This window comes from Halichoerus grypus, chromosome 12, assembly GCF_964656455.1.
Source record: "Halichoerus grypus chromosome 12, mHalGry1.hap1.1, whole genome shotgun sequence".
In the NCBI taxonomy this organism is placed as follows: Eukaryota; Metazoa; Chordata; class Mammalia; order Carnivora; family Phocidae; genus Halichoerus; species Halichoerus grypus.
In genome coordinates, this window is record NC_135723.1 from 12,611,307 (window position 1) to 12,638,009 (window position 26,703).

At 38.1% G+C, this 26,703-nt stretch overlaps 1 protein-coding gene across 12 annotated transcripts in view; it reads right to left on the reverse strand.

The window, feature by feature from the left end:
• The window catches only part of SUGCT (succinyl-CoA:glutarate-CoA transferase), a 773,157-nt gene that overhangs the window by 344,436 nt on the left and 402,018 nt on the right, over positions 1 to 26,703 (reverse strand). Inside the window, exon 13 of one of the 12 annotated variants that reach the window (XM_078059979.1) lies at positions 8,861 to 9,234. The exons of the other annotated variants lie outside the window; for them this stretch is intronic. Coding sequence (XP_077916105.1) covers positions 9,220 to 9,234 — 15 coding nt within the window. The 3' untranslated portion in view covers positions 8,861 to 9,219. Of the gene's footprint in view, positions 1 to 8,860; positions 9,235 to 26,703 lie in introns of those variants that run through there. 12 annotated transcript variants of the gene reach the window in all.

Here is a 26,703-nt window from a genome sequence, read left to right on the forward strand (position 1 = left end):
CGCATTGGGCTCCATGCTCAGCGGGAAGCCTGCTTCTCCCTCTCCCTCTGCCCCTTTCCTCTGCTTGTTCTCTCTCTCTCAAATAAATAAATTTTAAAAATCTTTAAAAAAAACACTCCCTGATGTGCACTGCCCACATTTCACCTACACTTTTGACAATACACTCCTGGCTGCCAGAAATGATTATCTTCATACATGACCCCTTATAGACCTGCCTGGGAATTTTATTGGGATATATACTGAACAGAAGAATTGCAAGGTCACAGGAAACTGACTAAGTAATGCCAAACTGTCCTCCAGAATGCACCGGTACGCACTCTCCCAAAAGTTCAAGTGAGCCACTATATACCCGTATCTCTGCCAACACTTGGCTCTATCTAGTTTTCTAATTTTTGTTACTTTATTCAGTATAAACATCAGTGTTTTCATTTGCATCTCTCTGCTTATTAATGCATTTATTTTTCATGGTTCTATTTTTCTTGGGCATTTAGCTTACACAGGCTGGAGATTTTTTTAACTGAAATACTTGCTTGTTTCTCTTTGCTCTCTGCAAGATCTTAAATTCCTTTCAGGTGGGTTTGTTTTGTTTTGATTTGTTTTTTGCTCATTTTTGCACTCACTACAGTGCCTACCACAGCACCTGAGGAGAGACAAGATATGTACACAAAACCAAATTGAAAGTATGGAAATATGAGTGGATAGGAAAAGTCACAGAGAAAAATGAGAGCTTTGAATTTTAAAATAAGTCAGATATGGTTCACCCTCTTGCTAAAACCATGATTTTCCTTGGCCAGCTGAACTGAAAATGGCAGCACCAGAAGGTGCTGAATTCTAAAGTGGGGATCCTACCGTGACACTTACTAGTCAGAGTGCAAGCACATTCTCTTCACTACTCACTTTAAGGACCTCATGGAAGTCAGGCTCGCAGCTTCATCTTGATAACTCCCAAAGCCCTGCTCTTAAACACGGGTACGAAGACTGGTTAAGAAAAATGCCCTGTTCGCCAACATAAGTATGTCCTAGAGAGTAGGTCTGCATTTACCCAGTCGCCAGGGCAGACAGCTTGACTTTCTAGAACTTCCCTGATAAGGACAGAGCAACACTGGTCTCACAGTTCCTTCACGAACACTCGTTGGATGTATATCATGAGAGCTGCCAAGCCACACATTATGGTGATCAAAATGAGGTCTTTGGAGTCCAACAGACCTGGTTAGAATTTTGACTGCCACAGGCCAGCTATGTTACTTTTTTTTTCTTCTGACATCAGTTTTGTCATCTGCAAAATGTGGACCATAACGCTGGCTTTATAGGGCTATTTTAATAACCAAAAGAAATAATGGTATAGCGCTTGACAAATGGTGGCTGTTTATTATGCCTATTATTTCTTCAGCCTATTCCACATTATCAAGATTAAAGCAAGAGATGAAAGCATGCTGCTAATATATGAAATAAGTACTGGAAAGAAATGTCTATACCTATGAGAAATGATTCGGTGGGAGGTTTTCCTTGCAAAATTGAATTGCACGTGCTGTAGTGGGGAAAATATACTATTTTCAGAAAGATTTGGTTCTAGTTTGAGTCCCAATTATACCACCTCCTTGCTGTGTAAGTTCAAGCAAGTTAGTCCCTTGACCTCAAACCAGTATGCAGACCACCGTCGATAGAGATATTATCCACACCACACAGACGCTGCAAAAATTGGATCTCATAATGAATGCGAAAGCACTTTGCAACTTGCAAAATAGCATAAAATATGTTAATATAATTTCCAAAGTCTGACAGCACCTTAGTTTTTACTGGCATTTAGTTAGTGCTAAAACAATAACCTATTCTATGATTCAAAATGTCAGAAGCATTTTTCTAGGGATGAAATAATGTTGGCAAATCCTTTTCCTTTTACCTTATCATTGAGAGATGTTCAACTTTTACTTAGTACTTTGTAAATGAGAAGATTCTGCCTAACATTTGAGACAAAAGACAAGGAACCACCATTTATAAGGACTAACAAGAGAAATGTCTCTATTTTAGTGCCAGTGAAGAAGTTTGCTTGTCTAGACCAACGGTTTATTTTTATTTTATGAAAATGGTGATGCTTGTAAGTGATCTGGTTCCCTTCTTTCTGCTGGCTGCTAGAAATCTCAGACCAAAATTTGAGGTCACTTCTGAATGTGCTAGACTACAAAGCATTTTGGATTTTGTGTTCTCAACCCTTCCCATGCATATTTTATTATGTGTACACATATTTTTCTTTATCCGGATTTTCCTACTTGCTTTTTTATCTTCTTGAGGAAGGAAGTTAAATAAAGAAACAGGACAATCTCAATGACTAGGGAGGAGTGAGTTTGGGGGCTTCACTTTGGAGTCTTTGATGGGAGAACGCCCACCATCTTTTATCTGTGTGTCTTCCTCCTGCCCCTGGGCGGTCCCAGAGCAGGTCATTTGGTCTTTCTTCACCTGCACACCCACTTTACAGGGTCGGCGGGGGCGGGGGGGGGGGTGGAGTACTCAAGAAAATGTCTCAGTGAAATTTCAATGCTTGCTTCTTATCATTCCTTCGTATTGTCAACACTGAGCCTTAAACTTTGGGATTTTTTTTTTTTTTTTGAGAAACATTTCTTGAAAAACTTACCTAGCTTTCCAGCTTTCATATTCTAGTCTTTAATATTCTAAAGTACCTTAAAAGCTAAACATGCCTTGTCTACATGCAGGGCGTATGTAACAATGGTGTTTATTTTGTTTTACGTAGCTTCAACCTCTGGATGGAAACTTAGAGGGCAGAATGCCCTGCTCTAATAAAAAAAAAAAAAAGCTTGGGGAACAAAACTGTAATCTTATCTGGTTCAGTATATTTTGGGAAGGAGGGGAGAGGATTATTTTGACTGCAAAGATCAAATCATTTTTTAGGCCTTCACTTTCCACTGTAGGCTGTGCACAAACTTTAAACTTTTTATATTGCTTAATATCTCCTATACCAGGACATTTATTTGGTAAATGGTAATAATCCTAACATTTGCATCCTTCAAACTGCTTTCACACAGAGTTTCAAAATCCAAGCATTACAAATTATTAATGCCAAGTGGACGAATAGGTGGTGATGGTTTCTTATGTCAAAAAATATCAATGCTAAATGATACAAAAATAATAATAGTTATCATGGCCATTAAGCATAGTAATAAAACTGAACTACCAAAACACAATATGGGGTGCTTCACTATGGATACATTTTCTTACTTGATTTTTTTTATAAGGGCAACACCAATAATCAAATTAAGTTGATCACCTACAGATGAATGCCATTGAGATTGTAAAAGGGTTAAAGGAAATCAAGTAAAGGAAAGAGTGTTTTGTAAATATCCCTGGTTATTATTCTAACAACAACAAAGGAGTAGAGAAATTCAAATAGATGTAATGGTACGCACTAAAATGACTCATAATGATTAATTATATAAAACATGTATATGTTATTTTCTAAACATCCCCAAATAGAAACTCCCTTGCTCATAAAGTAGTCAGTCTAAAACTAGCCTTATGCTACTGTGTTTTGACTGTTTCTTTTTAACCTCCGGGAATATTAAATTCTCACCACCTGATAGTTTCCTATCTGTATTAAACATTATTAGGAAAAGTGCTTAATAGTCATTTGGATGATATTAAGTTCAAAATCTTTAAGATCTCTGTCAAGAGGCCAGTACATCCAAATATAAAGGGGACCCCACAGTAAAGGTTTTATAATGCTTTATTCAGAGCTATATAACCACAAAAATTATTGCTCAGACAAGCACATATGATTTTGTCTACATCGACATCTAAGATTCTAATGTATATTTCTGTTTTCTACGTTTAAACTACTGTCTCTGAACACCAGAGCTGCACATGGGATGTATTCAGAATGTAATTAGTGGCTACTTGGTTAATAAAGATGAAGCTTTCAAGATTAATGAATAAAGCCTAAAAAATACTCAAGCAATCCACAGGGGGGAAAAAAGTCATGGTAAGTTTAATTGTGGATTTTATAGTTTTACCCTTAGTTTTAACCAAAATATGAATAATAGCTTTAAAAAAATTTTTTTCTGCTACTGTCACAGGAAGGCAAAAATTTCCCATCAGAGTCACTGGCCCAGAATGATAGGAAATACAGCTTTCCTGAACCTGGGGCTCAAGGGTCTGCCACACTGCTTACACAAAAAGGAAATGTTTCCTTCCCAAAGAGAAGTATGCAGGCTTAACCGTGCATGGTGTGAAACTGTGGGAGTAAAGACGCTCCTTTCTCAAAAACTGTAGAAAGACCAAGACCTGATGATATCATCTGAACCCCTAAATGCAGCCATTCCTGACACCAGGAGCACTTCCCAGACTTTGACAATGATGTGAATCTCTAATTTCATTCTTTTCTCTTTAATCCACTTTGAATTAGATTTTGGTCACTAACCAATTAAAGAGTCTAAGATGTTGGTACTCATTTTTTTTAGGTTTTGTGGTTTATTTCCTATTGTTCTGTTAGATGTCATTTAGAGCATAACTTAGACCTTAGAATTTTCTGCTGCTAATTTGCTTGAAAACTAGATAATCTTCTTTGAAATGCATAAAGTAAAGCTAACCAGGCACATAAAAGAGCCTAAGAAGCTCTCCTTTAAAAGTAAATTTTCCAGCTTCTCTCTTCTCCGCGGGCAGAGAAACCCATCCCTCTCTCAGCTCCCACCGCAGCACCCATGTGGTAACTAGTGATTTATGTGTCTGTAAACTCCTTAGGGACTAGGACCAGGTCTTTCATCTCTGTATCCCCAGAGCCTAACCAAGTCCTTAATATGTGGCACGCCTTCCGGAAATGCTTATTAAGTTAATGGGTCTCAGCATCTCACAGCTAACTACTTGACTGGCCCTGGCTGGCTAGCTCACCTCCAATTCTGAGAACAGCCATACAAAACTTTCCATTCTCACATTCCTCCAAATTGCTTTGTCTTCTCCTCTTACCATCCACAAATCATTCTGCCTCCGACTAAAGTGAGGAAATGAACAAAGCCATGAACTCCCTCTACTTCTTCTCCCTTCACCTTCACACCACCCATCTCCCCGTTCTTCCTGCCAGTCTTGGGGCATAAAGTGCCTTTCTCCTTGGTTCTCTTTCTTCTCCCTTCCCATATCCTGCACGTTCAAGATCTCACTCCACTTCTCTGTTCCTTCTTTCTCTAGAATATGCAACCTCTTCCTCTCTCATGGTAGTGCCTTCTGGGAAGTGTGCAAGGCTCTCCCATCCTTGATCCAACATCTCTCTTTAATCATCCCTTTGACCTTCCATTCACAGTCAAGCTCCTGGAAAGATCAATCCAACTGGTTCACTCACTCCCATGAACACCCAAACCTATGCTACTGGGGCTCTGCCTCTCCCATTCCACAGAAACCTCCCTGCATAAACAACACCTGTCAAGCACTTGTACAACTTGGAAACTTAGAAGTCAATATTGGGTCACTGATGCGGGGTTCCTACGAACTTTAGTTAACTCAGCAATAATGTTAAAATGAAAGTCTGTATTATAATATTTCATTAAAATGGGGAAGTCAAGCCATAGTGTTAATGGCAAAAAGATGAAACAACTGAAATATTTTGTTAATGTAGATCTGCCATCAATGTATTCATAGATGACAGTGCTGTATTTAATCTGGATTCTGCATACAGTGTGAGGTACATAAAAATAAGAGATAGAGTATGCACACAATTATCTTTACATTATAAAAATTTTAAAACAAAGTATATTTTAAAACATCTCAATATTTAGATAAATGATAATTAGGATATTACATTTAAAACGATATGAATTTGTCCTGCCATCAAAAATTTAATCTGTAGAGAAGAGTGACTCACAAAACACTAAAAATATTCATAAGTCATACAAATAATTATATTTAAAATCATTGCAGTTTTGGAATGAATCCCTTTGTGATCAACTGTCACCCATAAATTATAAAAACATGTTAAGAAAAACAGAGAGTAGGCGAAACTTATAGTTGAAAACATCTTATTTCTTAAAAACATGTTTACCATTAAGATGGCATAAATAATTTTTCAACTGTGACTGAAGGTTTTTGGAAATTACTGAAAATCAGAATGAAAGATAAAATTGTTTTAACTTAAGAATTAAGTCTTTGATTCTTACGAACTTGCCTATATTCCATATAAAAGCACTGGTATAACAAAGATCAAATTCGTATCGAGTACTGCTAATGAAATTTAATGTCCTTCAGTCTCTTCGATAAAATCAAGAGTGACAACAAGTCCGCCACAAAAACAGAATCTATTTGTATCAGATACATGCAATTGACATCAGAAACCATATTAAAGGGAAACTGTAGAAAACAGTTGGATCATCTTACATAAGTTGTTTTTCAATTGTAGCAATTCAAAATTATTTTCCGAACCATTTAAACCAAGTCTAATATCATGCCATTAACACATACAGACATTTTGCTGCAAAATATAAGTGTATCTACTCTGTCTTGTATGTCTTTCAGATTTAGAAGTGATAAAGTTCTCAGAGGAGATGGCAATTAAAGAATTGCAACCCATTCCCAATACTAGCAAATCTTTGCATGCATCCGCAAAAGGAATGGCCATTTTTCAAAATATCAACAAGTAGAGATTAATAATGTGCAAGAAGCTACATAATTTTTAAAAACATGCTGGACTTGCACCATAGCGCATTATTAGGTGTGACTGAAACATTCCAAAAGTTATGAAAACAATGGATGTTGTAGAAAATGATTTTTCAATCAAACAAATAGGTAGCTGATAAATCAAGGGATTTGGTGATACTCTTCTACAAATCTGAATTTACATTGGACTCAAAATTTCTCCATCATATGTTAGAAGTTAGCAGACTTCTTTCTAAAAAGGTTAAGCAGAATTATAGACATTTTCTTACCTTCAAAAACAGAAGTGGTTCTTCAGCTACATTTCAAAATAGATTTGCAAAAGAGTAGAAAGCATATAAAAAAATATCCTCCAAATATGTAAAAATCAACAAAACCTTCTCAGATAAGACAAGACTACAGCTTTTTGATTTCTGTATTTCTCCATAGCTCTCATAAAAAAAGATAACTATTGATATTTGATTACTATTCTGAAATATGTATTGCTTAATTGGATGCAATATTATTCAACTTAAATTTACCTTTTGAGACCAATAATTTGAGCAAAATAAAAGAGCTACTCTTTAAAAGAAACAAACAATTGAGGATATGCAAAAACCCTACAGATGATACAAGCATGATTCCCAGATTTTAATTTTATTGATAATATAAAATTAAATTTTTTACAGTTGAATTACCTTTATACACTCTGGCTCTTTATTTAATACAAACTTCATAATAATGCACCCGCATTTCAGAGCTGCTGCATTTCTTAGCTTGTACAGTTATTATAGCAACTCATATTCTACTCTGAATTATCTGAAAAAGTCTTGAAGGGAGGTTTTATCAAGAGATTTAGTAGCCTGTCACAAATTTTAAAAAGCAGGAATTGTTGGGCGCCTGGGTGGCTCAGTCGTTAAGCGTCTGCCTTCAGCTCAGGTCATGATCCTGGGGTCCTGGGATCGAGTCCCACATCGGGCTCCCTGCTCGGCAGGAAGCCTGCTTCTCCCTCTCCCATTCCCCCTGCTTGTGTTCCTGCTCTCGCTGTCTCTCTCTCTGTCAAATAAATAAATAAAATCTTTAAAAAATAATAATAATAAAAATAAAAAATAATAATAAAATGTTATAAAAATAAAAAAAAAAAGCAGGAATTGTTAACCAACTCAACTGAACTTAAAGACCGCTGTTCTATTCATTCATACTAGCTGAAAGACGGATGACATGGTATCAATTTAATTTCATCATAATTAAAATACTGTTATAATTCACATTTTTTAAAAAGATTTTATTTTTATTTATTTGACAGAGAGAGAGAGAGAGAGACAGCTAGAGAGGGAACACAAGCAGGGGGAGTGGGAGAGAGAGAAGCAGGCTCCTGGCCGAGCAGGGAGCCCGATGCAGGGCTCGATCCCAGGACCCTGGGATCATGACCTGAGCCAAAGGCAGACGCTTAACAACTGAGCCACCCAGGTGCCCTATAATTCACATATTAAACACTCATTTATAGGTCCAAAAGCTTTACTGCTGTGGAACAATGTTGATACTATTGTTTGGATGAGATAATAGGATTGGTATGTTACTCTATGAAAATTGCTCAATATTTAAAAAAAATAAAACCTTATTTTGTCAAATGTTAATATGAAATGTCTTCTGAAACCTCTTGCCTGCTTAGGATCAAATCTGGAGAATTCAATACTACAAATTAAAAGTAATCTGAGGCCACCCCCCCAATACACACACACACACACACGCATGCACACACACACACACACACACTCAGTTTGGGGTGTCACACTTGAAATGTTTCCTAATCTTTCCTGATTTATTTAGTCCCTTTGAGAACACAAGGAATCCTATAGGTTCCTTCCCTCCATTTCAGATGTATTATACACACACCTACCCCTGGCTAACGCCTAACATAGGATCTCTCCTAGGGAGAATGGGCCCCAGGTTAGTGAATTTTCCCTTCAAAAAAGATGATTTTCCCTCTGTGGTCCCCAAAGGATCATAAGACATGGCTTAGTTTTGTTTTGACTTGTTTTGTTTCATTGTAAGAGTTCTAAAATATATTCTTTTTTTAAAGATTTTATTTATCTGAGAGAGAGAGTGTGAGCGAGCAGGCACACACATGGGCCAGGGTGGGGTACAGAGGGAGTGAGAGAAGCAGACTCCCCACTGAGCAGGGAGCCCGAAGCGAGACTCAATCCCAGGACCCTGGAATCATGATCTGATTCGAAGATAGACACTTAACTGACTGAGCCACCCAAGTGCCCTAAAATAAATTCTTATAATGTTTCTGCTGTGGTAAAGTCACTCTAAGACATCAAACCATTTGGTAGTGTTGGATCCTTATTCCTGAAGAAACCATGCAATGATTTTAGCCAACCTCATATAAAAATCCACATGAGGCCACCCTTCCAGTCTGCTCCATCCCTTAGGCCTGCTCCCTCAGCTATGTGATCTCATCTCTCAGGCTTCTGGACAGGTGGATATTCAGAAGGACGGAGCTAGAGACTGTTCCATACACATGGCAGAAACATATTTTCTAAATGCTCGTGCTCAGTACAAACCATGAGGACACCACCGTGGAGGTGACTAGGAACTTCTTGCCTGTTACAATAAGAGCAAGAACCACATTATTATTATTATTAATACATTTTTCAGTAGTTTAATTTTCTAAATAGCATTGTTCACAACCACAAAGCAATTTTAATTTACTACTTTCTCACATTTTATGGCTGATTATATTGTTAAAAACAGAAGAGGCCACTAAGAGACTAAAAAAAAATCCAATAAACTCCTCAGCTGTAGCACTGAATTTGTGGTCAGAAGACCCCCATCTCTGTGGCCATAATAAGCATGTCTAAGCTCCCCAAGTCTGTTTCCTCATCTATAAAACAGACATAACACCACCTACCGGACAGAGTTCTTATGAAGTTTAACCTAGATAGTTTATGACCTGGCTTCCACCCTCATTTTCAGTCCTTAGACTGAAGTATCCTTATATTTTCTCAACATACATCTTATGTTCTGGTCACACCAAACTCCTCGAAGTTCTCTAAAGGTGTCACCTCCATTCTTCTCCTTTGTTTTGAAAGCCTTCTTCCTCTGTTTGGATGATATGGATTAATTCATCAACACTTAAAGAACCCTTCCCTGACCATCTCCAAGCTGAATGAGCTCATCCTCTAGGCCCCAAGATCGACCCGTACAAATGTAATATTTACCTGTTCATTGGTGCAACGCCCTGACCACACTCTACATTCCTCAAGTTCCTAAACTATGCCTTCCATTCCTTCCATCTCATCATTAGTACCTAGCACATACCTAACCCACAGTGGGGGCAAAGAAAGGGGGGGGACTGGATGAATGATTAAATGAATGTATGACATGCAGAAAAGCATTGGGCTTGGTTATTTGTGATACAGTATGGATTCAGATTCAGTTAGCACAATCTGAAACTTAAACCCTTAGAGATGATGGAGCCTATGCTTGCCATGATAGCCCTTCAGTCTTGCGATTTAAACTTCTGAACAATAAACTGCTGCTGTTCCTGAGATGTTTTCTAAAGAAAACGAAAATCACCATCAAATGAACCCCACATATGGTCAGCACACTCTGTTAAGAATGTTTTATCTTGTTTGTATTAAGTTCGCATCAAGGTCTTTCAGCTTACAAATCCCATGAAACAGGAAAACTGACATACAAGACTTCAATATACCACAAAACCAAATGGTAAGCATGCTTTTCTCAAGTTTCAGTGTGGTCACTGAATTCAATTGCTTAGCAGCAGAATTTGAAGGGTTATGTACATCTCCTGCTATTGGTCCATATGCTTCTTTATTAAAACAATTATATCCAAAAATATATATGTATTTATTTGATACATAGAATGTATCAAATAAAAGTAATGGCAGAGAAAGATAACAGATTCCAGATAGTCATTTTCTGTAGCTAAAAATTACAGAACAACTACTCCCAACTTGATATGTTATAATTAGAACCATTCAAAAGGGACAAAAAATAGCAATAAAGCAAGAAACCAATAAACCTCAAGAGTGAATAGCAGTACTTCACACCTTTACAAACACAGGCATCACTGAGGTTCTTGAGCTAAGGAAGAACTCGACAAAAGAGGCAGAAACATGCAGGATAGAACTTAAAGGAGAGAAATTGGAGTCAGGTGAGCAATTAGGTTATCAACCTCCAAACAGTGGGACTCTGGGGGCATGCGGTCCACCGTGGGGTTGAACGAGCTGTGTTTTTTCCCACATTTCCAGGCCTTGGAAAACCCAACCTTTCACGTACTTTCGAACACGGAATGATGGTCTCGACTAATACTCTCTGTGGTGGGGTGAAATTTCTGTTGTAAACTCACCTACTTTACCTTCTATCTCTGATAATATTTTCCTTTCAGGTCTCATTCTGATGACAGACAAACAAAAAAATCTTTTAACTTGACCATTAAAAGGAAGACTTTTTCCCCCCTCATCCTTCTTCCCAAAATGGTGCTGTCTATGTGAAGAGGAGTATCTGGTTCCCGGAGCCTCTGGGTTCTCTCTGGCTTCGCTGAGATGTCCTGCTATCTGCCGTCTGCTGGGACACCTCTGCCGGTGAGAGTGATTTCTCTGGCCCGGTTTTTTATGGTGTCCAGCTGGCACCCACTGCTGATGACCATGAAGCTCGCCATTGTGGCTGGTAGTGAGATCCCTGCATTCCACATCCTCCTTTGGTCCACTGGTCCTCTCAGAACGGGGATAGTGGAGAGGGAATGGGGAAGAAGAAGCTTTCAGCTGGCTTCTCTGCTAGACATTTTGCCACGATGAAGGAAGGGTCTGCAACCTTCCCAGGCTTTTCCCAAGTAAAAGGAGTACTGACTTTGAATGTTCTCAAATTCAGACAGATCTGTTAATATTTAATTCTCCCCTCCCAGTTGCAAGATCCCACCTGAAGGTCACAGGATGTGGAAGTGAAGGTATTCCATCCTCTTTCTCAACCTACTTCCCTTTCAGGAACTCCCTCCAGCACTGGGACATTTGCTCCTTCTCATGTCATGGGAACTTCCCATGTGTGGTGATCTGTGCTCTGCTCTGTTCTGCTCCTCGATCCCTCCTCCAAGTTCTGATTTATAAGAAAATCACTATATACACCCCTCTTTTTTCGCTTTCTCAAAAAGAATGGCTTTTGTAAACAAAAGGTGCTTACTTCAAGACCACGATCTTACTATCAATGTGACAAATTCTATTTGAAAGTTCAAAGTCAAATTATGACTCTCTTGTTCTCAGCTGGGGCTTTCCTTCCCAAGAAGTAATGGATGTTATTGATTTAATGAGGTGCAAGAACCAAGGCACAAGTAGGAACTTGGGGTAAGAAATCTGATACATCTGATACAATGTGCCTCTCAAGCCTATATACATATATACATATATACATATATATATATTCAGAAGAATTCATTTCTGTGAAGTTATATTTAACTTGAGCCATTCTTAATGGTTTCAATGGAATTAACAAATCATGTTTTTTTGTACAAATTTTTCACTCATCAGAGAAAACAGAACAGAAATAAAAATCACAGATCTCACTAAACAAAGAATCTGAACTCTACTGGCCTAAAAGAATTTCCCATTGTTAGTATACGGGGCAATTACTGTAATAGAATACGGTTTCTCACACGCAGAAATAGAACTCAAGACCAAAATATCACTTATTCAATTTTCATCAAGATGGTTCTGAATTTATAATACTTGAGTCATTTTAACTCTCTACCATTCCCAAATGATATCCCAAATAGCAATTTACAGGGAGGTTGTCACAATCTTCCTTCTCTGGGAGAAATAATTGATCACACCAGAAAGTCCAACCAAAGTAAATAACAAAAGTTAAAGTCGACTGAGTCTGCTATTATGTGCGGGAACTGGTCTAAGGCCGTTACCGGTGTTATTTTATTTAACCTTCGCCGCAATGTTTCGAGGTAAGTATACCCATTTTGAGTTGACAAATTAGGAGGCCCAGGAAGGCAAGCAGTTTTCTCAGCACCACTCAAAGGCTCAGTAAGCAGTAGAGTCGAAATTTGAACTCTGGCAAACTCACTGCCAAGTGTTTCTGTCTACCCCAACGCGGCGCTGCCGCCCAGGTCAGGGAAACGTGAGGGCACTGACTGTGAGGTGTAAGAAAAGAGCTAGGCACTAAGGACTCTGCTATCTTTATAAGGACAAAAGAAGGGACCGAGGTCCCGTATTTAGCGTTGGCATGCATAATAATTCCCAGAACCATATGTTTCAAATGACCCGATCATTGGGTCTTTGGTTTCTGATCACTTGACATTTTTAAGCATGAATCATCTAATGAAAAAATTACAGGGCTTTCTTTTGAACACATTGTTTATTTGTCACCAAGAGATCTCAGATATAGTTTAAACAAATTCCTTCTCTAAAGGAAAGACTACATACCCTCATGAATGGCATAATCCAAAAATAGAAATTATTTAAAACAGCTCTCACACCTTTTCTAAATTTCCTACATTGTGAAATGACAGCAGTGTCTCCCTTTCAACACTGCCTTCTAGTCAATGTAAAAAGAAATAAACCATCCCCACATGCTCATATTTGGTGTTTACTTTTCCGTCAGTCATCTAAAATGGGACGCAGGAAAAGGGATGTGTCTGTCTCTGTTAGAAAGAGAAGAAAAGTGAAGGAAAGAAAATCTAATGCAACAAGAGAGTTACCAGATTTGGAACTGATTGAAAGAGCTTCGTGTCACCAAACATTTTTCAAAGACCGATCAATCTGCAACTCTTTTTATAAACCAACCTGTAAGGACTGGTGTTTCCACACATTGTCTTCACACAGTTGCTTCTGAGTTTGGCAGCGCCTTTGATTTGAAAACGAATTTCAAACTTTAGATGATCACACAGAACCTTTTGGCATCATGGAAAAGAATATTTAGATCATAAAGACTTAAAGGAATGTAAGCTCGAGTTCCAAGTAGTTTAAACTTTCATTACGGAGATGCCGAAAGCCACATTGCTCTGCTTACACAAGGATGTTTAGAAGTGATGCCATTTGTAACTCTGACTAATTAAATGAGAATTTAAAAGGATGTGAGAAAGAAAAGCAGGGATTAAAATTAATACTAAGTGAAACATATAAATTCTACAGGACAGCAAATACCAGGATAGACCCAAGCATCACCATGTGATGGTTCTTATTCACATCTTCTGGCATCGCGGGAAAACCACCTTGGAAAAACCAACAAATCCTTAAAATAACAGAAAAGTGCCAGCACTAACAGTGGTATACTTAGTAATCCCTGGGAAAATTCAAGGAAAGGAGAGTAATGAAATTTGTCACCTGCTGACTGGTTTCTGCTGCTTCAGAAAACAAAGAGCACATCAGATCAGGGTTCAGAATGTACAGCCAGAAAAGAACGGAATTCCTAACGGCAAAGTAACTGACTCCATTATGAATACAAATCGCATTACCCTTGTCCCAACCCCCAAACCACTGGTTCTCAAAAACTTAGTCCCCAACCAGCCACAGGAACATCTTCTGGGAACTCGCTAGAGGTACAAATCCTCAGGCTCCCCCTAAGACCAGCTGAATCAAAACTCTGGGGATAGGCTGGGTAATCTGTGTTTTCATAAAACCTAAAGATTATCTTCATACACACTAAAATTTGAGATCTCTGCCTTAAACGTCACATGCTCCCTGAAAAGTAGAGATGCCCTTGAATCCTAACAGTTCTAACAGTTAGCAGTTATCAAGGCTTACTGTGAGCAAAGCACTCTGCATAACATATTACTTATATTCACTCATTTAACCCTTATGTCAACCTTGTAGCTGCCATGTCCATGCCACCCACTAGCTCAACAGCGCACAATGAAACTGAGTTCCTAAGAAAAGACAGTGCTCTTATGAGAACAGTGGGTTTCTTGAGTGTAGATCTACCAGTAGCATAAACTGAGGAATGAAGAGAGGATTTTCATGTACATCTGAGGCAACCTTTACTGGCAAAAGTCTTCATAAAATTTTGAAATTTCTTTGGAAAGGCAAACGGGTCAAGGTCTAGTTTTTTCATGAATTGACTTCTTGCATTGGTTCCATTCTGATATCCTTCTTTCTGGTCCAGAATGGGATCTGGACTGGGGCCAGCTAGCCAGACGCACGGAGTAGTGTTGGTGGTAAGTAGGATGGCAGGTACCAGCACATTCTATCCCTGCGGCCAGACCCCCAACCTTAGGAAATCAATGGATATTCTTAGCATCGGGGGATAGAAAACATAAAATATTTCATTTCTGATCATTTGACATTTTTAAGCATGAATCATCTGATGAAAAAATTAGATGAAGATAAAGATGATGATGGGGTTAAAGTGCTTAAATGACAGCTAAAATCAGGGGGGAAAAAAATAACAGCCTCTTTTTATCCCCTCATTTAGTTCTACTACCTCGTGTAGTGACCCAGGCTTGAAACCTTGAGGTCTTTTTGAGCATTCCTTTTTCCTCATTCTCTCATCCAAGAAATCACCAAGCCTAAAATTATATTGTTCAGACTCTTGTATATGTCACTTTCTTTCCATTCCAACTTCCCTTGCTTTATCTCAGGCCCTTACGATCTCATCCTGGATTACCCCAACAGTGTCTGAATCTCCTTCTCATATTTATCATGGAGACCAGCCTCAAAGCCACTTTTTCCATGATACTTCCTTGCTCAAAACCCATCAGAAATACTCCCTTAGTGACAAGGTAAAGTCCAAACTCCATAAATGTAAACATCTTCACAGCCTGGCTCCAGCTTTATCTCCTGATGTGAATCCTAAACCCGAATTGCAATGATCTCAGTGTCATGAGATCGAGCCCCACGTGGGGCTTCTCGCTCAGGGCAGAGTCCACTTGGGAGTCTCTCTCTTCGCCCTCTGCCCCTCCCCCCATGCATGTGTGCACGCTCTCACTCTCTCTCTCAAATAAATAAATAAATCTTTTTAAAAAAGGGTTCCAAATAGAACTAATCCCTAAAAAGAATTTCAGAAAGAAATAAAAAGAACTTTTAAAAGGACTATAATTATAATCAACAAGACTAAAGAAAATATTGCATTCTTTGGAAAAAAAACAGTTGATAACAGTTAATAGGAAGAAAGAGGAGAAAAAGAAGAAAAGAAAGAATCACCATTTTTGGAAATTAAATACAATGTGGCTGAAATAAAACAAATCAACAGATGAGTAAATAGTAAAGTGGATACGCATATGAAAAAATTTCAACTAGTGATTTGGAAGATCATAAGAAGTCTCCCAGAGTAGAATAAAAGGGACAAAAAATAGGTCTTGGCAAAAACACTAAGGAAAAAAAAACATAAGGAATCAAGCACGTAGTGTAAGAAACAAAATTAGCATTCTCTACCAACAGTGTGGTGTCCAGCAAAACATTTAGAAAATTATTAAAATACGTATGAGTTTACTAAGCCAGATGGAAACAGTATCAACATAAAAATCAGTAGCTATCTCACATGCTAACAACCACAAATTAGAAGATGAAGCCCATAAAGATTTCATTCAGAATTCAAGCAACACTCATATAATAACTAAGAATAAAGATAAAGTAAATGTGCAAAATATATTTTTAGAATAACTGTCAATCTTACCAAGGACATATAATAAGGCTTAAATCCTAGAGAAACACCATGTTCCTGGATAGGAAGATTCAATATTGTAAGACTGTGAATTTACCCCAAATTAATTTTTTTTTTAAAGAATTTTTTATTTATTCATTTGAGACAGAGAGATACAGAGAGAGAGAGAGAGAGTAGGAGCAGTGGGGAGAGGTGGAGGGAGAGGGAGAAGCAGACTCCCCACTGAGCAGGGAGCCTGATGTGGGGCTCGATCCCAGGACCTGGAGATCATGACCTGAGCCGAAGGCAGACGCTTAACGACTGAGCCACCCAGGCGCCCCTACCCCAAATTAATTTATAGATTAAAGAAAATCCCTTCTTTTTAGTCACTTGAGTTTCAGTTAAAGAGATATTACTGAAATTTTTTTCATTATTTCAAAAAGATTAAAATGAACACTTTTTTTTCTATAATGCATATAAGTCATTTATAAGACCTCTCCTTTTTAATTATATATTTTAATAAAAAAGAAAATTGGATTCAAAGAAATTACTGAAGAAGAAATATTTTTGCATTATTGAAACTCAAGTGACTAAAAAGAAGGAGAATATTATAGGGTTGAGATTTATCAGTGTTTTTTAAATAAAAAGAATTGGAAAAACCTGTTGCTTGTTCTTCTAATTTACAGGTTCTTTTTAATAATACAGCTTAGATTTTATGAGATTATATTTTAAAAGCAATAGTAAAAATAATATCCAGGTATGTTACAGTAAAAAAGTAGTTTTTTCTAATTTATTCCTATATATTTCATCCTCAAAATAATTCCTGATTTGCATTTAATAAATCAAAGAAAATACAAAAAGTGATTTGATTTCCAGATATATGTAATTTCTATCAATAAATTAACAGATCAGAAAAAAAAAAAAGAAATCCCTCGTCATTCTAAAATTTATATAAAATAGATCCATGAAATGAGCAAGGTCATTTTTAAAAAAGAAGAAAATCTGGCCTGACATATTACACAATTAGGGTAACTAAAAATCAGCAAGAAACTAATCCAGAGATATACAGACTGGACAGTAAACAGAATAGAGACTCCAGAAAAGGATCCATGCATATATGACATTTATCATCATGATGGTACTATTTCAAACCAGCAGGAAAAAGAAGACTAACAACAATCAATGTCATTAGGATCCATGGCTTTCTACCTGGTTTAAAAGGAAAAATAACAAAGTTATTTTATAATCTTATTTCACATCATAGGCAAAAATTCTTGATATAATAAACAGCTAAAAACAAAGCTATAAAAATGTCAAAGAAATAACAAATACAGCTATTTTCATAGCTTTGAGAGGGCAGGTCTTCTTACGGAAGATGCAAAGCTCAGGTGTCATAAAGGAAAAAAAAATACCTGACTTATTTGACTACATTAAAAACTACAATGTCCTGTTTGGCAAAAAATAAATAAATAAGTTTGTTTGTTTGTTTTTTAAAAAGCATCAAGTTAAAAAGCAAGCAGCACTAAGGGAAAAAATAGAAAAGGGGTTAAAATCCTTAATATACAAAGGACTTCTTAAAATCTAATCGATAAATAGGCAACGAATTTTAACAGTTAAGACAAATAGATAAAAAATTCTCATTCTCAGTTTTAATCTAGGAAATGAAAGTACTAGTGCTAACATTTATAAAATGCAAATGTCACCTCTTTTTGAATCAGATTAGTGAAAGCAGCAGAAACTGGTAATATCTAGTATTGGCGATGGTGTGAGAACACGAGCATTTTCCATTCAGTTTTGATTGGAGTATAAATCAGCACAGCCTTCTGAGAAGCATTTTGGTAGTTTTTACTGAAATTTAAACTGTGCTTACCTGCTCGACCAGAAATCATACTTCAAGGAATTTATTCTAGAAAAACTTGCACATTGTCCTGCTCTGTGCATCTAAACATTTCAAGTCACATATGTGCTATCTAAAAAAATTTGTTATACCTGCATACCAATGAGCATTTTTGACAGTAATTAGATATTTAAATAATCATTAACATCATAACATATAATATATAAATAATTAATGATTTTAAAACAAATTCTTTAAAGATAATTTCTTTAAAAATACTGACCACATTGCCTACCATTGCATACCCTTAACCACTGCATAGTAAATATTTATACATGGAAATTCTCTGTCTCTACTTTTAGGTACAGTGTGCAACTTTATTGTGTCAATTGAGTCAATAATGGTTCTCTGCTACAGACCAGGGCAGTAGGCCAGAAAATAACCCCTCAAAGATGTCCACACCCTAATCCCCAGAACCTGTGAATGTGTTATTCAGCAATAAGGGCCTTCTAAGTGTGACTAAATTAAGGTGTTTGAGATGCGGTGATTATCCTGGGAAATCTGGGTGGGCCCAGTATAATCACAAGGGTCCTTAAAAGAGCAAAGTGGAGGTAGAAGAATCTGTTTCAAAGTGATGTATAGTATGAGAAAGACTCAGATGTCCATTGCTGGCTTTAAAAGATGGAAGGAGGGGCTCCTGGGGCTCAGTCGTTAAGCATCTGCCTTCGGCTCAGGTCATGATCCCAGGGTCCTGGGATCGAGCCCCGTATTGGGCTCCTTGCTCAGTGGGGAGCCTGCTTCTCCCTCTCCCACTTCCCCTGCTTGTGCTCCCTCTCTCACTGTGTCTCTCCCTGTCAAATAAATAAATAAAATCTTTAAAAAAAAAATAAAAGATGGAAAGAGGCCATGAGCAAAAGAATATGCACAGTTTCTAGAAGGTGGAAAAGACAAGGAAATTAATTCTCCCCTAATGCCCCCATAGGAATTTAACCCTGCAGACATCTTTACTTTTAACCCAGTGAGACCTGTTTCGGATTTCAGACCTCCAGAATTATAAGATAATAAATTTGTATTGTTTGAAGACGTTATGTAAAAAATTGTTTTAGCAATAATATAAAACCAATACAACCAGACACCATATCAGGTGATACAAACACTAACACGTGCTCTTGCCTTTGAGATCACAGCCCTTCTAGTGTAGGAAATACATACAAATTATAATTCTTCAGATAGATATTAAATGTCAATTTATAAAACTTTCTGATTCTTTTTAATTATGCATAATTTTATTGTATCTGCTGATACACTGTCACTTTAGAACTCTGTAGAAGTCTGCATGTTATATAAAATTGATCTTGGTGGTTGGATTATTGGCTGAGAGTAAATAAACTTACAACTTTGTCCTAAATACCTCAGTCTTTGTGATTAGGGCATTCTTCATGTCTTCCTGAATTCTATAGATAATGTTATGAAATTATTTATTATTAAAATAGGGATAAAAGGGACATTCACTTTCTATATTTCATTGTCAGCTTCACTTCAGAGTTTGGCAGACATTCATTATAATACATTATTGAGCATTTATGCATAAAACTGTTTATGTAATAGATTTTTGAATCCTGAAATTTTTAGAAAGTAAGCAAAATGTGTCAGTTGGAAGTTCTTAAATGGAATTTAACAAATGAACCACATGGGAATTTCCCACTGGGGAAGAGAATTGCTGGCACTGCCCACAGGTATTAGGGCCCCACTTACAACAGTCCTGTGAACCTCTCGTGGGCAGAGACAGGAAATGATTTGTGAATATGCAAGCGGGAAGAAGTTTGTTAGCTTGTACTCTGCGGGGCTGCTTCTACAGTGATTGCAAGTAGGTCTCCTCATCAGCTAAAACTAAGAGGAAAAAGGACAACTCAGTCTAGTTACCCCCTTGATGGAAAATTTCTATTTATGAGATATTTTCCCTTGTGGCATATTTCACATTTCCTACACAAAATTTTCTCCAAATTAAAGTGCTTTTATGAGACTTCCGGTATCAGTCAGGGTCAAGTCAAGAGGCAGAAATCACACCATTTCTCTTTTTCAGAGATAATCGAATAAAAAGCCTTCCCCCTAAAGTTGGTAGCAAGGTAACTGAACAGACAGGAGAACTCTAAGGTATTACAAAGGTAGCGACTACAAGAAGGAGTTAGCACACCCAGGGCCAGGGGAAACAGAAAGTGTTAGAATTATTAAACTTGGGCCCTTAGAGATGGGCGCTGTGGAGCTGAAACTCAGATCTCCGAGGAGGTGGTGGCCAGGGAGAGTTGGTTTCTCTGAGACAGGACATTTTGAAGTGAATTCTGCAAGTGTCGGAAAACTTGAAATTGGACTCAGCTGCCGCCACCTGAAAATTCTGCTGCCACGGGGGGTGTGGGGGTGTTGCCAGCGTGATGAGCACAGGAACCGCAAATGAACTGGAGTCCATGGGAAGAGAGCAGAAAAACCGGCAAGAGAAAGTCTTTTCTTCTTCACCTGCTGACTCCCTGGAGTGCCTGCAAGGTTCTGACGGGAAGTCCCAGCTCCAACATCGCAGAGCAGAATACAAAAGCATGGATATGCCGCTGAGAAACACCTCAGCGACTGGTTCAGCCCTTCTACGATGCATGTCCATGGATACCCTTTCCTATAAACACAGAGCAACACGGCTCTGTTTCCACGTAACAAGATGCAAATGAATTCGTATTACTACAAACGATGCTGTATTGGTATAAACAAAGACGCCCTCTGTTCAGAATCAGTGGAGAAAAAAAACCTCAACAGTCATGGTATCTGTCCCCATGCAATGCTATTCCCCAAACTTGGCCACGGTCCTATCTGAATTTCCTCTTACCTAGTACTAATTGGAAAATCATCTCAAAAAAGCTATAAAATACAAAGAGGAAAATGCACATAGCTGCTATGCTATTCGCGAGGCTGTCACTGACCTTTATAACTTCCTTCTTTTACTATCTCTTCCAAGTTTCCTCTCTACTCTCAGCCAAAACTTCAGTAAGTCAATGCTCTTACCCGGTGAGGCAACCTGAACATTCATTCCTGATGTGTCTGAATCCGGTTTTGTTGTGACTTCTACTAGTGGACACGGAAGTACTAAGTCGAGGCTCCCAAGAATATGCACTGGGTTCCAGACCCAGTCCTCCCCGGCCTCATGGTGTGGTACCAACCCTATATTCCCTTGATAATCAGGAGCAATTACCCCAGCCAGCAGTAACCACCTTTGTTACTTGTCGCTGGTATTTGAATCCCTAAAGAGTCAGGTGGCTGCCTCATCTTCAGTTCAGTGAATCTGTATGGCGTCACCTGGTAGAGGCTTTCTTTCCCTATGAAGTGTGACTATTAAACCCCCAGAGCTTAAAGTTGTAGAGAGAGAAGCCAAAATTCCGAGAATGGCCTTTCAGACATTACAATTCATGGAGCCATTCCTAACTCCTTGATTTCCTGACCCATGTATTTTGGCCACAGGAGAGACAGCACCAGACACGGGACTCTGATTCAAAGCACACACTTCATCCTGGAAGACAGCGCCCATCCTTACCAGCTGCTGTCGCCATTCCACTTGTCCACTGGGAAAGCTGCTTCCGAGTGATGAGACGAGGGGTAAAGACAAGTTAATTTCATAGGCTGGAGCCTATGGCTGTGCATTTTTGTTGTGAGACGGTGCACAATGTTGTGCAAAAATATCATGATAATGGATAATACATTCTGTGACTCCATGGACGGCGGTGTTGGCAAAGGCATTACGGCACGGACGGCAAATCCACAGCAGGATTACACATCAGTAGTGGTGGACAAACCGTGCCCCCTCCATGACGACACGGACCCAAAGTAATCCACCCACCACGAAGTGGTCTCTACTGTAGTTACTAAACAAGGCACTAAGCCTGGGTGAGGAGAAATCTATGTTGCTGAGCCCATCCACAGCCTCTGTCATGGCTATGTTGTGCACGGACCCATGAAGCAGGTACTGGGGTAGCTGAGCAAAGAGGCTTACCGACATCCATTAAAATAATGTGGCATTTTGTTTGCCCGAGAGCCATTAATAAGCATAAACATGGGACAAAAATATCTTCATACTCTGTAACCTATTCAGGGGAGGGAGGCGATAGGTTACAAATAAGACAACTGAAGCCTAGAGAGGTTTGGCAATTTCAAGGAAGTTCAGTAACTTGCCCCAAGTCACAGAATAGAAACCAGAAGAACAAGAACTCTCCCCCAAATCTGTTTGATTCTAGCCTACACAATCTCTCACTATTCTACAGTGTCTCTAAAAAGAAGGAAGAACAGGAACCAGAAAATGAAATTGAAACAGAGAAAGGACATGATTATCAAAAAGGCTAAAAAAACAAAAACAAAAACAAAACCCTAGTTTTTAAAAGTGAGGCTCTGGGGGCGCCTGGGTGGCTAGGTCGGTTAAGCATCTGCCTTCAGCTCAGGTCATGATGTCAGGGTCCTGGGATGAGTCCTGTGTCACGCTCCCTGCTCAGCAGGGAGCCTGCTTCTCCCTCTCCCTCTGCCACTCCCCCTGCTTTCTCTCTCTCTCTCTCTCAAATAAATAAATAAAATCTTTAAAAAAATAAAATAAATAAAAAATTTAAAAAATGAAAACTAAAAAATAAAAGTGAGGCTCTTCACCAAGGTCAATGTTGCAAACAGTTGAACAGACAAGGTAAGAGGTAAAAAACAGACTAATAGAAAATCATTTTTCACCTTTCAATTGAGACATGGAGATAGTAACCAAATATCACTGGGTCCTGCCAGGAGTTGCAAGGAGATCAGCAGGGTCATCAAAGGACAAGGAGGGGACAGCAGTGGGTGGCAACAAAAAGAAGACCAGAAAGGAGTGACCAAACAGAAAGGGGGGGAAGGGAGCAAGGTAATGTCACTGAAGGTCGTGTTAACATCATGCGTGTATGAAAGAAGTATGCAGAGACTGGATGAGCAAAGCCAAAGTTACGTCCAGTATATTCTCTAAGTTCCCAAATAAAGGAGAATTTACAATGGTATCTACCTCTAGAACTACTTAGATTATTAAAAAAATATGTGAATTCACCCAGCAACAGTGAGCAGTACATAGGAGACACTCAAAAACAGGAATTAACAGCATTCATGCTGTCTCACTGAGTCATCGCAACAAGCCCACAACGGCCTACAACAGCAAATATTATAGTCACCAGTCCTTTACAACTGAGGAAGCTAAGGTTTACAGATAAGTGACTGGTCCAAGGTTACATAATTAGTGACATAGACAGTTACCACTGTCTGATTCCAAAAGCCATGTGCTTGGCTAGTCAAGGATAAAGGGAGGGAAGGAAGGAGGGAGGAGGGAGGGAAGGACGAAGGATGGTAGAAACAAGAAAAGTTTAAGTCCTTGAAATTAAACAGTTCAGTTAGTAATGGCAAACACTTCTTGATCTTAAAGACTCTTCAACAATAAATTCATATGCACCCCACTTAAATGTAGAACAAGGGAAACAAAAATTTTGCCTCTAACCTGACCACTCTCCATCCTACTTACATCTATCCTATTTTCCATAATCTAGGTTTCTCCCCTGTGTTCCTCAGTGCCTGACAATTCCGGGTATTTTAAATCCTTTAAGCCACTCTTGCAACAAAATTATTTATGACCTTTTGGATTGAAATCTTGTTTTAGAACCAAAATATTAGAACTTTTGCCTGCCAACCTGAATGATAACTATAGGAGAACATGTCCCTTTTAAATTTTTCCATCCTTTCTCCAGCCATCTAAAATGCGGCAGTAAACGCCTCCTCTGGAGACTCTCCTGCCAATTTATAAGGGAAAAATGAAACCCTTGATTCAAGTTATTTTACCTGGGATACATTCGTCCACAAACCATAAGTATTAGAGAAGCGAGAGCATTCATGGAGTGGCAAATCCCTCATCTTGAATTTTGTTTATTCAGGCCAAGAATTTGTTCTGTTCTTCTTCCTACTGAGCAAATGACTTGAAAGTTTGTTTCCAGTTTTGAAACTTGAGTTTTGTGGCATTTTCTTAAAAATATACTAATATTTAGCCAAATTTGTTTGTTTTGTTATTTGTTATTTTATTTGATCTCATGATAACCTTGGGAGATCAATATCACTGCCATTTCACAACTCATGAAGCTGAGGTTTTACTAGCACTCAAGATTATGGGACTAAAACCAATATTTTCTCACCCAAATGTCTTCTAAACCATGAAAGCCCCTAGAAAATTTAACTTTATTTACTTTTTTTAAAGATTTTACTTATTTATTTGACAGCAAGAGAGGGAACATAAGCAGGGGGAGTGGGAGAGCGAGAAGCAGGCTTCCTGCCGAGCAGGGAGCCCGACATGGGACTCGATCCCAGGACCCTGGGATCATAACCTGTGCCAAAGGCAGATGCCTAACGACTGAGCCACCCAGGCGCCCCCAGAAAATTTAACTTTAATAGCCTCCAGAATTTCTTCAACCTGTCTCATCTTTAGCCTTTCTAATTATATTCCATGCTATATATTGAAAATTATGCATATTCTAGCCATTCTAAGGATATAATGTGTTTTTTAGTATTTTGTTTATATTCCATATGTCTAGGAAACTTGCTATTAGTATCCTCTACATATGAATTGGGTGCCTTTCTTTTCCTTTAACTCAATGTAAAAATTCCTTATTATCTCCTTTCGATTATTCTTTTTGTCTGTATTAAGTAAGCCTGTTTCCTACTGTTTATTCCCATAGTCTTCCAAACTTTAAAATTAGAAGCTATTAGAGCTTCCTCTTTTTAAAGATGGTCCAAATTCCAAAGTATCAGATAATATGAGTCACAGTACCTGGAATGAATAAGTTGTTGAATGAGTTTTTCAACAAAGGTGAAGTTTGTTGGACACCTTTATAAATTATCCTAATTCTGCACTAGAGAGTTCCCTCAAATTCACACAGATTCTGTCTTGGCAACATAAAATTCCCCTACTGGAAGGAAAATCCACTTGTATTATTAAGCAAAAATAATCTGTTTTTTTGCTATTATAAGCTAATGAAACTTATCAATAGCTTGTCTTTCTTTATGACTTGGCATCATCACAGTACTTTTTATTATAAATTCTACTCCTCTGGCAATCTGTTTCAGAGATTTAATTCATATATATGCTGTCAGGATTTTTCTTACCCTTTTCCTTTTCTCAGCTCAAAGAATTTTTTGTATCTACTATACATAAAGCATCTTGTGCAATCATTTTTTTAAAGATTTTATTTACTTATTTTGGAAGAGAGAGAAAGCTCGAGTGTGGGGGAGGGAGGGGCAGAAGGCAAGGGAGAGAATCTCAAGCAGACTCCCTGCTGAGCGAGGAGCCCCACTGGGGGCTCAATCTCATGAGCCTGAGGACACGTCTTGAGCCAAAATCAAGAGTCAGATGCCTAACTGACTGAGCCACCCAGGCACCCCAAGACATCTTTTATACAGTGTTGTTTCACTGTACTTTTTGTTTAATTATTACAATTATTTATTTTGCAATAATTTCAGACATAGAGAAGAGTTAAAAAATATTACAAAGAGTTCCTATTACTCTTTACCTAGCTTTGCTTTATTTGGATTTTACTAGCTTTTCCACTAATGTCCTTTTCCTATACAAGGATCTAATTCAGGATTACATCATCATCATCATCACAGATGATGTTACCAGGCTGCAGAGTTAAAGTTTGTCTGCCAGTTTTGTCTGCTGTAAAGTTATTATTCTTCCTACTGTAGTTAGTAAATATTTGGGGGAGGATGGTGACATACTGAAAATACTCTGCTTCTCATTAAACATTCACCCACCAATGTAAGCATTCACTGGTGGCTTCTGCCTACCGTAGTTACTAGTGTGATGTTCTAACGATTTTCTATTTCCTTCATTCCTTCTACAAGCATTAACTGAAATATTTCTGCAAGATGGACTTGTCCCTTAGTCTCACTTATTCATTTATTTAATCATTCATTAGGTCAGTGTGAAAAAATAAATATTTTGTTATTTGAGCTGTAATTCAAATACTTTGGGTTTTTATGCTCTTGCTTGGATCATTTGTTGTTCCATTTGTTCTAACTCTGGCCATTGAAAGTTCTTTCAGGTTAGCTCCTATATCCTCTCGGTGTGTCCCCACACTTTTTTTTAGTATTTCCATATTTTCTGGCATCACCTGACATCCAGCCTTATCTCGAATTTTTCCTCCACAGCCCTGGAATCAACTATTACTCCAAGAAGCTCTGACACTATTTAATAAGAGGATAATATTTAGAAAGCAAGACCTGGGAGTTAAGTATGTTCATGACTACTACAAAATCACTGCTTCTAGGAACCTCGCATGTATGAATACCTTCCAATGCATGCACATATATCTGTATTTATTTCTGTATTTATATATCTGTATATATTTAAAAAAAAACATATGGTTGATATTGATATCTCTGACTCCAATCTAGCACCACAGGGCTCATTCTATTATTACTATGTTTATTCATAAATGCTTTGACAACAAAAGAAACGCAGCTTTCATTATCTACAGTAGATCTGCCTATCTATTCAACCCTATCATACATGTAAAGTAGTTTCAGATTTGCTAACCCACGCCCACTTGAAAAACAAAGTT